The 12,195-nt window shown below is 47.0% G+C and overlaps 3 protein-coding genes across 3 annotated transcripts; 1 reads left to right on the top strand and 2 right to left on the bottom strand.

The window, feature by feature from the left end:
- Positions 1–2,026: 2,026 nt before the first annotated feature.
- Positions 2,027–2,491, top strand: N7509_003677 (uncharacterized protein; the record flags this gene model as incomplete). Its single annotated transcript, XM_056628314.1, has 1 exon — positions 2,027–2,491. The coding sequence occupies one exon, from the start codon at positions 2,027–2,029 to the stop codon at positions 2,489–2,491; it is 465 nt and encodes a 154-aa protein (XP_056491048.1).
- A 3,487-nt stretch (positions 2,492–5,978) lies between these two features.
- N7509_003676 (MATE family efflux transporter) lies at positions 5,979–7,616 on the bottom strand (the record flags this gene model as incomplete). The annotated part of the gene is made up of 3 exons (XM_056628313.1): positions 5,979–6,788; positions 6,858–7,447; positions 7,520–7,616. The coding sequence occupies 3 exons, from the start codon at positions 7,614–7,616 to the stop codon at positions 5,979–5,981; spliced, it is 1,497 nt and encodes a 498-aa protein (XP_056491047.1).
- Positions 7,617–8,638: 1,022 nt separating this feature from the next.
- Positions 8,639–9,904, bottom strand: N7509_003675 (pyridoxal phosphate-dependent decarboxylase family protein; the record flags this gene model as incomplete). The annotated part of the gene is made up of 1 exon (XM_056628312.1): positions 8,639–9,904. One exon carries the CDS (start codon positions 9,902–9,904, stop codon positions 8,639–8,641), a length of 1,266 nt encoding a protein of 421 aa, XP_056491046.1.
- Positions 9,905–12,195: the final 2,291 nt, after the last annotated feature.

The following is a 12,195-nucleotide window of genomic DNA, read 5'->3' as shown; positions in this document are numbered from 1 at the left end:
TAAATAACCCAGGCCCGTGCCCGGTGCCATGTGTATTTGGATTAAAAATTAAAATCAAATTCAAATAACAAAAGCGGAAGATTCCCATGAAAAATCCCAAATAAAATAAAATCAAATATTTATGGCATGGCGCGGGCATGAATCATTCCGGTTCAGCCTCGACCGGTCCTGGGCCACCCAATCTGGGGGCCCGTTTTTTCCTAGACAGGATGCACGGAGCGACTTCGATACGGCCGGAACGAATATTCATTACACGCCCCTCCCGGCCAGTTCTACTTCGTACATTGATTGACTAGCTCACGCATATCGCCAACCCCATGAGGCCATTTACACTTGTCCATGCACCTGGGCCACCCAACCCCTCCTCATTATCGGCAGCCATCGGTTTGGAACACCAAGATTGCAAAGGAGGGGGTGGACGCAGAACAAAAAAAAATAACGACCCTGGGTCGTACGCCATTCGTATTCCCAGAGGTTGTACGAGACCCAAAGACCCCGGCAAAAATCGTATCTGGACTGGGGAAGGCAACGTTCGCACCATCCTGACTGGCCTGAGACGCGATCAGACATGGGGTCATGAAACGGGGGAATGCGTACGCAGTTGTGTGAATACATCAGTTGAAAGACATGTACTGCCACGTTTTGGTCCTTGAAAACGGACTAGAGGGATAAAGATCTGACCCGTGCGGTGATCCCCATACCCGGAGTCCGACTGGTGGGGTATAAGAGCTATTTAGAGATGTTCATAACTGGTAACCTATACGCCATTCCAATTCTCTTTTGTAGAAAGAGTTAAGAGTTGTGTTGTTGAGGTGCAGTGGCCAGAAGACGAAGAATCGCCCCCACCCCAAGACCAACTCCCACAAACGGTAAAGAGAGGGGCAAGGCATCGCCTAATGATTCCCGATTTCCTTAGCCCCAGGCAGGTCGCTATAACTGGTTCATCATTGGGCCGTTCGTATGTAAGTGCATCCACGGAACCAACCCCAATCCTCGCGCGGATTAGCCTTGTCCAGTCTTGCGGTACAGTGCTTTGTATGTGAAATGGCCTAGATGTAACATTGGAGGTAGGATACATTCGAACGAGGAGGAAAGAAGAAAAAATATTTTTTTTCTTGTTCTACGGTTCTACGTCAGGTCGTGGGGTATTGTTTGTACATTGTGGGATTGGCGTCATCTGCAGATGGGATGCGGCGTACTCTCAAGGTGCTTACCCGGGCGGGTTTTTTTGGAGCATGCCAGTGATTGATTGCCCTGAACAAGGCGCTAGACGAAGAACAATCTTACCTAGTTCATCCATACCTTGAGGACATCGTAGAAACTAGCCGCTTTACTTTAGTATGTAATTCCTCGTTCTATGTTACTATTTATCGTGATGAATACTTAGCTAGGAAGGTCGGTTTGCTTACCTATGTACAAAACTAGTCTAATTTAATCATTTTTATTTTTTATTGATTTTCCCTTTTCCCCCTTTCTCCCTTTCGCTGTGTATTTTCACCCGAACCCGAATCCCGGGGAGAGGCAACCAATCCACTGGCATTGTCTCGTTCTGGATTGGGGCAGTGCGTTTTCTTTTGGACGTGTGAAAATAAATACACAATTAGAAAAATACTTTAATCAAGTATTTGTGTATTCGACCAGCGAGTGAGTATGTACAGCCTTGTTCAGCCAGAACATTGGGACACTGGGACACCTGGTCATTTCGTCAGACTAGTGCACTTACTGCAGAGGGCAAAGACCTCAAGGTAGGGCTGAATTGATCAGCCAACCCTTCCCCTACCGTTTTGGGGATTTTTGTGCGCAGCAGGCGTATCGACTTCACCGCTCATGACGCCCACGTCTCTGGCTGGAATTACAAGCCTTCTACCCTCATCCTGGGCCCACCACCCCTGCTGCAGCCCTTCGCACCAATCACTCTCGCTGTTCGACCCCGGATGCTTGGGTGGGATTGCATAGCGGGCCTTCTAGCGAGCTCCTAGAAAAAGGTTCCTGGCGGTGGACAATCGCTGCAGCCATCCCTGGCCCAATGTTCCTCCTCCCCATCTTCTCGGAGGAGATGACACGCAGCAGTCCCTCTCTTCTGGATGGCTGGCTCGCTTTTCTAATTTTGGTCCGTATCACTGAAAGTCAAAACCCGAATACCCACACACATACTTTGAATACTGGGGAGAGCCAAAGGCCCAAAAGAACACCCAGTCCGCGCACCCGCACGGCTAACTCCGAGGTGTCCATCTCATTCACCTTGTTACACTGGATGCAGAATGAACCGGGTCGCCAACCAGATATGGGAAAAGCTCCTGGGGTGCCCATTCGAAAACAAGTCATGTATCCTATCACACTCCCCCTCCATACCGACCTGCCACGCTCAAGGCCAAATGCTCGTCGGTCCAATCGCGGCGATGTCGGACAAGGCGCCCAGCGTTGGTGGCATCGCGTACGCTCCCCGATCCACTCGCCCTTGGTAAGAGCTTTGGACGCGCGCTTTGTCTAGGTAACGACCTTATGCAAGATGGACATGGTTTAATTGAGTCAATCTTGAACAAACCCTTCCGGCTCCCGTCAACCTCGGCCTAAACTTGAACCGTGATTTCCGACATTCTTCACTGAACCAGGGCCGCCCATTTCGCATAGCGATCATATGGCACGTCCAAAACGCCCAGAAATCTCCAATCTATCTCACATATCCCGCCTGGCGTCACAATCCTATCGTAGAATACCGGGACCAAAACCCACAGGGTCTTGTTCTAACTTTACCAAGCACGCTAGCCATACCGGCGTTACCAGCTGAAAGCTCGTCCCGCGCCAGCACTTTGTTGTCTATCTAAGCGTCCCGCTCTCCTGGTTTAGACAAAGGCCCCACGGCATCGGGGAGCAATATTAGAGATGGGGTGATGAAATCATCATGCTCCATTGCTTATGCAGTCGATCTGCCGTACTCCCGCCCCTCATTCTAAACCATCCTGCAAGAACTCACGGAAATAACAATAGCCAAGAAGTACAAACAGAACCGACACTGCGCATTTTCTTTTTCGGTCACCTCCACGTGGCCTACACGTGTTGCAACTCGCCTATCCTGCCTACTTTTGGGTCCCGGGCATAGCCTCAGCAGGGTCTAGTACTACCTTATCTTATGCTCCGACGGCTGGCTCGAGGATGGTTTGGGCAACAGACTTCAGTTTCATTATTGGGAAAGTTTCTGCTTGCTGTAAATTTTCCAAAGATGGTGGGGAGCGCAGAAGCCTTGGAGTTTTGGATGGTGTTTCGCATGAACATTGTCACTTGCGTTCAACATGGGCTTATTAGTCGGTGGCTTATGTCTGTAAGCACTGTGTTTGTGTAAGTTGCTGGGCATCTGACTAAGGATACCCACACCAAAGGGACTTAAGTGGTGTACGCTAGCTGTTCATGGTGAGTATTCCAGTTTACTGCAAGAAATAACTAAGTAGGCTTGAAAATTCCAGACGAGCAGTTGCCATCGTTGATGCAACTCACCAATCTTGACAAAATGGTTCGATTGTAGCTAAAAATACCCAGATGGCTCCGTGGTTAATGTAGTTAGGCGGGGTCTGGCAAACAAAAAGTCAAATATAGTAGTGTTGGCTATTTTTGCGGGATGGTAGTGGATCAGCTAGATCGAATACATCCAGCGGTGTCGGTGCTGGGCTTCCCGCGAGAATGACCCAGAGCCTCAGACCTGACCGTCTCCCTGTGCCCCACTGCTGCAATGACATTTCCATTTCAGGTGGTACAATCGCCGAATTGAGTAGCTTACCCTTCCAAAATAGTAGGATGCTGACGCTGCATGCAAGCTTGTTGCGGTGAAAGAAGCACCCTGGCTTGGTGCTGGGAAACGCTCCGAATGATTAAGCGATAGTTAGAAACTTTTGTCGACGTGGTGGTGGACTTCAAGGCTTGAATTTTACAGCCCGGGGGCCTAGATTTAACCGTTTGACAAGGATTTCTGAAGGCGAGATCAGCTGCATTTTCATATCTCCAGGGCTCTCTACCACAAAATTCGGAATTACTTACACTTTCCGCCCCTCTGCAGTTGCATGATCCCAAATAGGCAAATGGTAAAGGTATTGTATTGTGGCGAATATAGATTTGCGGGACTCAAATCATCTCAAACTGATGATTAAACGCAACATGTAAAGCATGCCTCTCAATCTTCTTTCTCTTTATGTGTAAGAGACTGTTTCCGGACGATGGTTTCTTTGTTTCAAGGCGTTGCACAGTCAGTATCTGAAACCGTGATAAGTCAGAAAAGTTTCGGATTTGAGTCGCGATGTGTTGAAAGAAGAATGAGAGATCTTTTGATCTTTCTTTGATTTCTTTATTGTCGATGGGAATGTCCCATGGCTGGAAGCCTCCCCCCCTTTAGATCTGAGCTCGCCCGCAAGGCAATACTCAAAGTGCTAAAAGGACATTGTGGAATGAGACCTGGATAGTTCCCAAGTGGCGAAATTATTCTGAGCCATCCGGGTTTTGAACAAGAGACTACCTCTTCAATGAAAAAAAAATCGAAAGAAGATTGTGAAGTACCATTGAAAGAGGAGTGTGAATATGAAAGCCTTGAAGAGCCTCCAAGAGACTTCCCACAATGTTTTGTACCAAAGACGAATCAGACCAAATCAAACTCTCGATATTTTTAAACCATTTACTTCCTGAATGAACTCAGTGAGTGTCCGACTCTAAGAGCAAATATAGTATCGAAACTTCGATTAATGAACTCCAGGACACGATGGTCTTCATCCATTGTCAATGAAACTTCAAGTTATTGTTTGAAAACAAAGGTCTTGGAATAAAAAATCATCTCTTCCTCCACGTGTAAGCTCTACACGACTGATATAAATCTTCAAACTCGCTGGATATCTCGAGAAATTTTGCACCACAATCCGAAATTGTAGGCAACAGATGCAATATGCGTCCTCCACGGTTTCATCACGATATTCTCCACCAGCACGATTCAGGTGTTCTCCACTCCATCGAAACCGATGACAACAATGCTATCGAAGATTTCCCTCAAGAAGTTCAAGTGGTTAATCTAGACAGCCCCATAGAAGCCACCATAGCAATGGAATCCCAAGTATTCGAGATGAATCGTGCTCAGACTATAGATTATCTCAGACAATGGGGCAGATTGCGCAGAGTTGATTACAACTGGGAAGGTGTTGTAATCGTACTCAATCAAATATCAAGCGACTATTCAAGATACAAAGAAATGGCGGATGATGGCACCGGTCGATGTTTTCCCTTGAAATGCGATGCAATCAGAAAGGCACTTAACGAGGTAGCTTCTGAGGTTAGGACAGACAAAAGAATAAGACAAAGAAGCGAATGGAAGATGGACATGCTTTATAGATGTATTGGGAAGTTGACCCTTCATGGATATGATCATTCGGACGATGAAACTATACAAAGGTCCCTTAGGAACTGTGTAGCCGTCGAGGATGCTCTGCGATCTCATTCTAAAACGCCTGATTGGAGGATTATGGATGAGCTAGACGAGAGGCTCCGATTCTGGCGCCGTATCTATTTTGCGGTGCCTCATTGCTGTTGCCTGCAGTGCACAGAGGAGACCCGGCGGTCATTCTCCCAAGGGCCCAGATAAGTGATCGGCACCTGCTGCGCTTTGTGCTGAGGGGCGTTTATATTTCTTTCGTTTCTTTCGTTTTGAGAGACCAGACTTTGTACTATATACTATTAGATGAATTCAACCGGTAAACTTGTGATCTGCACGCGTGCTATGTACAGTGTTACGTGTAATGAATTGACACTGCCTCGTCAACTCAAAGGCTTTTCACAACACTAAGGATCTCCTCCGGACGCTGCGTTTGCGGTAGTAAGTACTAGTATAATATTCTGAAGATTGCCCAGGTGACTGTCTGGTGTATTGCGCAAAATCGGGCTTATCCCTAGTATTCCAAGGTTAGGCACAATCTGAAAAGTTGTAAAATCGTGTTAATGTTCCACATTGCTCAGACGGAATAGTTTCTTTGATAGGCATCTTCTGCAGCCTTATCCCAATCCAGCATATACCAAAGCAGGCCACTTTCTATCACAATAACCAAAGACTGTCCGATTAATAATCCACCCCATTGCCCCAAGAGGCCCCAATGGAGACGGAATGCCATAACCAAGGCCAAAGGGATTGCTAGTGCATAGTATACTGGAATTTGTACCGATGTTCCTAGAGCAGGCCGTCCAATTGCCCTTAGAATACCGGTCAAGCAAGCGACGATTGGATCCAGTGTGGATAGGACAGCGATCATCGGAAGTGTTGTAAAAGTCAGGTTGCGGACATCGATGTCAGAGGTGAATAAAGCAGGCAAGACTCCTCTGAGACCCATAATGACAACGAAATTGAACAATCCAGCACAAGCTGCGGCGCAGAATGCTACTCTCGTAGCTGTTTGTACAGATTCAAGGATACCCGCACCGATAAGCTGGGCGACACGAGTTCCACTAGCGACCGAAACAGAAAAGCCGACATAAAAGGCGAAACAGGTCACAGTAGTCAATCCTGACTGGGCTGCTAAGCTTCGTGTTCCTAGGTAAGATGCCGACAAAGTCATGACCTCCCAGGTTGCAAACTCCGCTTCGACCATGAGCCAGCTTGGAATGGCAAGACGAAACATTGGACCCCATCCCTTCCATATGTTCTTCGAAATTGGCACCCAGCATTCGGAGCCTCGAAAAAGGTAGACGTATAAGGCAAGTAGGATTGGGAGTAGATCCATCGCGATTGAGACTGAGATAGGAGCACCCACGAAACCCCAGTTTAATTTCTGTATGGCGGTGGAATTTTCAAATTAGCGATGTTTGAATTTTCAGTCATGGCGATCGGTCGGACATACCCAAACAAACAACCAGCTCAAGAAGGCATTCACAGAAGCACATATCACAAGGACCAACAGAATAGGAGTAAACAATCCTTGAGCTTGAAAGAATCGCTTTCCAGCTTCGAATAATGCATACCCGGGTGCTCCTGCGAAGACGATCTTCAAATACAATCCCGCCAGTACTGCCACATCATGTTCAGAATCAGGTAGCATTCGGAGAAAGATGGCTGTGAAGTTGAACCATAGAACGCCAATGGGAATTGTGAGCAGAAGCAAGATCATGGACATTCGCTGAAGGTGAAGTCCGACCAGTAGTTTCTTCCCAGAACCGTATGCCTGGGGACATAAAGTGTCCAGCGCTGTTGAGAACCCCTGGTAAATGCAGTACCCGGTGATGGTGGCAGTCATATTCGCGAGGCTCACGGCGCCGACTTCTGCATTGCCAATATGCCCAACAAACAATATGCTTGATGCGGTTAAAGCGTATTGCAAGGAGAGCGCCAGTATTAATGGCATGGCATCTTTGAATATAATGGTCGCCTCATCCTTCCACCCTTTTGACGGGTTCACTTCGTATACTGATGGATCTGGGTTCTTGTGGGAGCCTAAAAGCGTCGATGTTTCCGTTGGCTCCCTGCAAAGGGACGACTCCTGCAAAGGGAGCTAGGTGGACTTGCTGATGTTGGAGTCATATCCAGTTCCCAGGGCTTGCGATGCTGCGAAAAAGGTGCGAGCTTTCTCGAACAGCAAGAAAAATGTCCCGACCGTGAGCATTTATGAAAAACTCAGAATACGAGACTCGTTCGCCACTTCAGGTGAATCCTGCAGGTGGCGTTCCTGCTAAATCAACAAAAAAAAGCAAAGCTGCATGGTTGTGACATCGCAAGTTCGCGTTGTATGCGCTGAAGATCATGACCGTGCATGAACTATTCATTTTGAGTAGCTGTGCTGCAGTTTCACCCGAAAAAAGTAAGGAGTACCCACGCAACTCCGGTGGGCCTATAGCAACTGCGAGGGAAAAGTAAAATTAATTATTGAATTAGATTTGAATGGTTACACAACGCACCTAGGTATGCGATGTGGGCTTGTACCACAGCCGTACGGTACAACATGTGTTCAATTCGCACATTATTTTTTCACATCACGCAAAGTCTTACTCTGCTTCGAAGACATAACCAAATCGAATCAAAGAGAGCGAGCTAGGCATTTCTCGGCACGATAAAGAATTAACAACAAAGGAAGATGGATGGAGGAGCTGGTCGGCATGTGAATCTGAAAACAGGTGGCTGCATGAAACACGCAAGTCTGCAGAGAACAGACATGGCTGGCTGAAATTCCTTGCTGTGAGTACTAGTGGATGGCTAGAACCAAGTTGAGCTGAAATGTGTACTTTGTTGCTTAATCTATTTCTCCGACCAGTTGCTGCTCAGGTTCTTTGAGTGCCCAGCGAGAAAATAACTCGCCACCTTCATAACCCTACCTGTTAGCTGAATCTTCATCGTGGGGTATCCTTAGAGGAACTGTGTTAAGTTACTTCCGATTCTTGATCTTCTCAAATTGCGTATATATACTAGAGTATCTACATAGGCCAATCCTCCGAATAAGGGCAAGTTCTAGACTCCAAACATCGAATTACGCAATGCGATGCCAAGGTGACCATTGGCAGGGACAAACACGGAAGAAGCAATATACGCCGGGAAAAAGCAAAACCAAAACAAACAAAATTCGCCATTTCACTCAGACTCACGGTTCTCGAGAGTTAGGTTTCTTGAGACCAGACAACTAAGTCTGCACAATCACTCCTGCTGAGCGATGGGCTGGGCAGTCGCCGTGGTGAGACTTTCAGGACGCAAGTAAATTGGAGAAATTAAAGACTCCATGAGGCCAGGCCTCAGTGCCAATTCTTTCTGGGCAATTCGATGCATCTGCTGAATAATTCTCCTCACATTTTCCTGCTGCACCAGTGGATTAATCACGCATAGCCGAAGAACAGTGCAACCACGAAGTTTTGTAGTGAAGATGGCAGCGATGTTTTCTGCGATTAGTCGCTTAGAAATTGCGACATTCATGGCATCGAGCTCTTTCTCGTCGATAACAAGACCGAAGGGGCTGTATCGGAATACAACAACACTGAGAGTTGCAGGGGAAACAATCTCCCAGTCTCCAAGCCGACGGAGCTCGTGCTCCGCAGTAGATGCAAGGATAACTCCTTGGTCAATCATCTGCCCGATACGATCATGTCCCAAGACCTTCAAAGTGAACCAAAGCGACATAGCTCTCGACGGGCGGCTGAGCTCAGGACTAACATTATAGAAGCTCGTCGATCCATCTGGTGCTCTTGTCGTTCGAATATAGTCGGCCTCCATGCTAAAGCTCTTTTCAAGTTTCCGGCCATCTCGAGCCAAGAGGATACCCGACCCGATGGTTTGAAAAAGCCATTTATGAGCATCCCAGGAAACGCTATCTGCTCGCCCAAGTCCATCGGCAAGATAACGGTTAGTTTTAGAAAGAGAGATTGAAGCACCGTAGGCACCATCGACGTGAAGCCACATTGAATGTTTCTCGGCCAAATCGGCGAGGCCATGGAGGGGATCAATGCTGCCGGTATTTGTAGTTCCACAGCTCCCAACAATAAGAAAGGGTAGCAGTCCGCTTGCTTTATCTGTGAGGATTGCCTGGCTGAGAGATTCAAGGTCGAAACGGAAATTTTGGTCGGTCGGAAGGGTGCGGATTTGATAATCGCAAAATCCAGCCATATGCAGCCCCTTGGCAAGAGACATGTGTGTTTGATCGGAGATATAGACCACTCCGTCGGATCGACGGTTTTGAGGAAGCATGTTGTCTCGGGCCATGACGACTGCAGTCATGTTGGCCATTGAACCACCAGACACGAAACACCCCGCGGTGGATGGAGGTAGTCCAGCCTGCTCCGCAAGCCAGCGCAGGAGAGTATTCTCTACCACACTTGGGCCTGAGCTATTATTCCACATCGCAGCGTTGACATTAAAAACGGAGGTGAGCAAATCACCAATCCATGCAAGGGGCGACGGATAGGCCGGCATGTACGCGAAACAAGCAGGATGGTCGTGGCGAAGGCGATTATCGAAGATTGAGAATGCCTCTTGGAGGGTTTTCGAGACTTCGCAGGATTCTTGACGAGGGTGGCCATTTCTTGGACATTGGCGATCCCTGGACCATCCAGTGTGCGCATTATAGGTTCTTCTGGATTCATTGGGTCCATGCTGAATAGATGAGAGAGGAATGATCGAGCCTCATTGAGTATCGGGGCGAGGCCTCCATCGGTGATAGTCTCTGGTCCGTTGGTAGACATGATGTGCTGCTACTCCGTGTAAAGACAGAAAAAAAATTGGACAATCGAGAGGGAGAAATCTCCGTCGTGCTCAATTTAAAGAGGCCTTATTGATAATGGAATGGCTGGTTGTGATGCATCTGGCTAACCTATTCGGACGTCTGAGATACTGTTCATGCACACAGAATAAGCAAAATCGCAAGGGGGCGTCTAGTTCAGCGGGCCACAAACCTCAGCCGGCCACAGGATAGGAAGTGAGGTGGCAGCATATTTCACATCAAGTAGCCAATCATAAAGAGAGGTGGAAGGGTGAACATGCAAAAAAATGATTTTTTATGCCCGTCTTTTGGTTTCTTCTGCCGACTTAGTACCTGGGATTGCCCACTCTACAGCGAACGCCCAGGAACGTGGAGTTGCCTTTGCCTTGATGAGCCATTACCTGCCAATTGCATGCAGGAATCAACTGAAGATCAACCTGACAGAGATAGTTTACAGTACTAGTGACTCTTTCAGCTCCGAGATATTAGGTTTAATCGTGTCTCAGTACACCAGGGAGCGCTCAGGACCCCTGAGGGTACCATCACACTATACTCTACCTTATATTCAAGCGACTTGAATTTTGAAAAGAAGCCATAGATCAGGTTGCTTTTTAGGACCTCTAGAGAAATACCGCGTAAGATTTGGTAGGTTAATGCTTTTTGCAAGGGGCAGGGAACAGGTACCCTGCGCCCGCCAGACAGCATGGAAGTTGTGTAACGTGGGACAGCAGATTGTCACGATCGCTTGCAGAAATCTGTCAAAGGTGATTATGTATTAGCTAAGAGCTATTTTATGACTAACCCAGGGCAGTAAACTGCGTAGATCTCTCATTGGTCAATTCGGAGTTGACCTGGCTCTCAGCTTGGCTGAGGTTTGTTGATCATGGCTGCAGTTTGTCGCGCCGGTTTAACGTGTACATATGCATGGCTTGCGCGTAGGTCAATAGTACGTGGCGAAAATAGCCGAGGGTAGATATCGACATGATACTGTACATAGATATCTCGATGCCACCAAAAGCCTGGCGACTCTTTTGAAAACCCCCTCCTTCTCAGGCTCCAAAACCCCATTGTCTTCGAAGACATATGTAGATGTTTTAATACGGACTCGGGGTAGCAGAGAAGCCCGAGTCTGTAGTAAGCGCTTTGGATTCTGCACGATGTGGAAAATTATTTTTCGTCTTTATGTATTCCTCGACGGGTGTTAAAATAAGCAATACGTGAACTATGAGATTCGGGATTTAGACAGGTTGAAAGAAGACTGTATAAGGTTTATTTCGGTCTTTCAACTTTCATTTCATTTTCGAGTCTTCGGAGCTGTTCGTGGCCTTCTTTTGCACGCTATTCAGATCGCCGACTTTTCTGCGTAATATTTTTCTCTAATTTTATATCGTGCGTGAATTTGTTGCGGTCGATTGTCAAACATCACATCCCTTGATATGTACTACTAGTATTGTCCATCGGGTGGGTCGACTCCGCCTTCACTCCAGCCAGGAAAATCTCCCGAGGTCATTCATAGTTAGTGCATTCCAAACTGAACGGAGCGTATTATATGGAGCGTACTAAATGAGGCAAACCAAACGTTTGTCACCTTTTACACCAACCGAGTTGAAATATTTTAGCACTAGTCTTTGTTGAGGCCTTATGCCTCAGGCATTCAAGATCACTCTAGTTAACTAACTATAGTTAACTAACTATTACTGCCTCTTTGTCTTTCTTAATAATCTATCACACATCGCACACTTTTATCATAATCTCTCTCATAATCCGTGGTAGCATTCGCCCCCCGACATCAGTTTTTCTCAAGGAATATAACTGGTCGATCGGCGGTACTTTCATGTTTGATCAATACCGGTGGACCTAGGTATTAAACTAAACCGTGCGGCATAATACGATGTTCATGGAAATGGTCACATATACTGAAAGTTCGAAGGATGTATAAACTCTAGTCTAGTCTATTGTCTCTAATAATAACAAGAATGCATTGAAAGGACGAACACATCGAGTA

This window comes from Penicillium cosmopolitanum (genome assembly GCF_028827165.1).
Source record: "Penicillium cosmopolitanum strain IBT 29677 chromosome Unknown utg000005l:1.0-4006212.0:1.0-4009387.0, whole genome shotgun sequence".
NCBI classification, from domain to species: Eukaryota; Fungi; Ascomycota; class Eurotiomycetes; order Eurotiales; family Aspergillaceae; genus Penicillium; species Penicillium cosmopolitanum.
The sequence above is the reverse complement of the archived record's forward strand: the minus strand, read 5'-3'. Positions and strand labels throughout refer to the sequence as shown.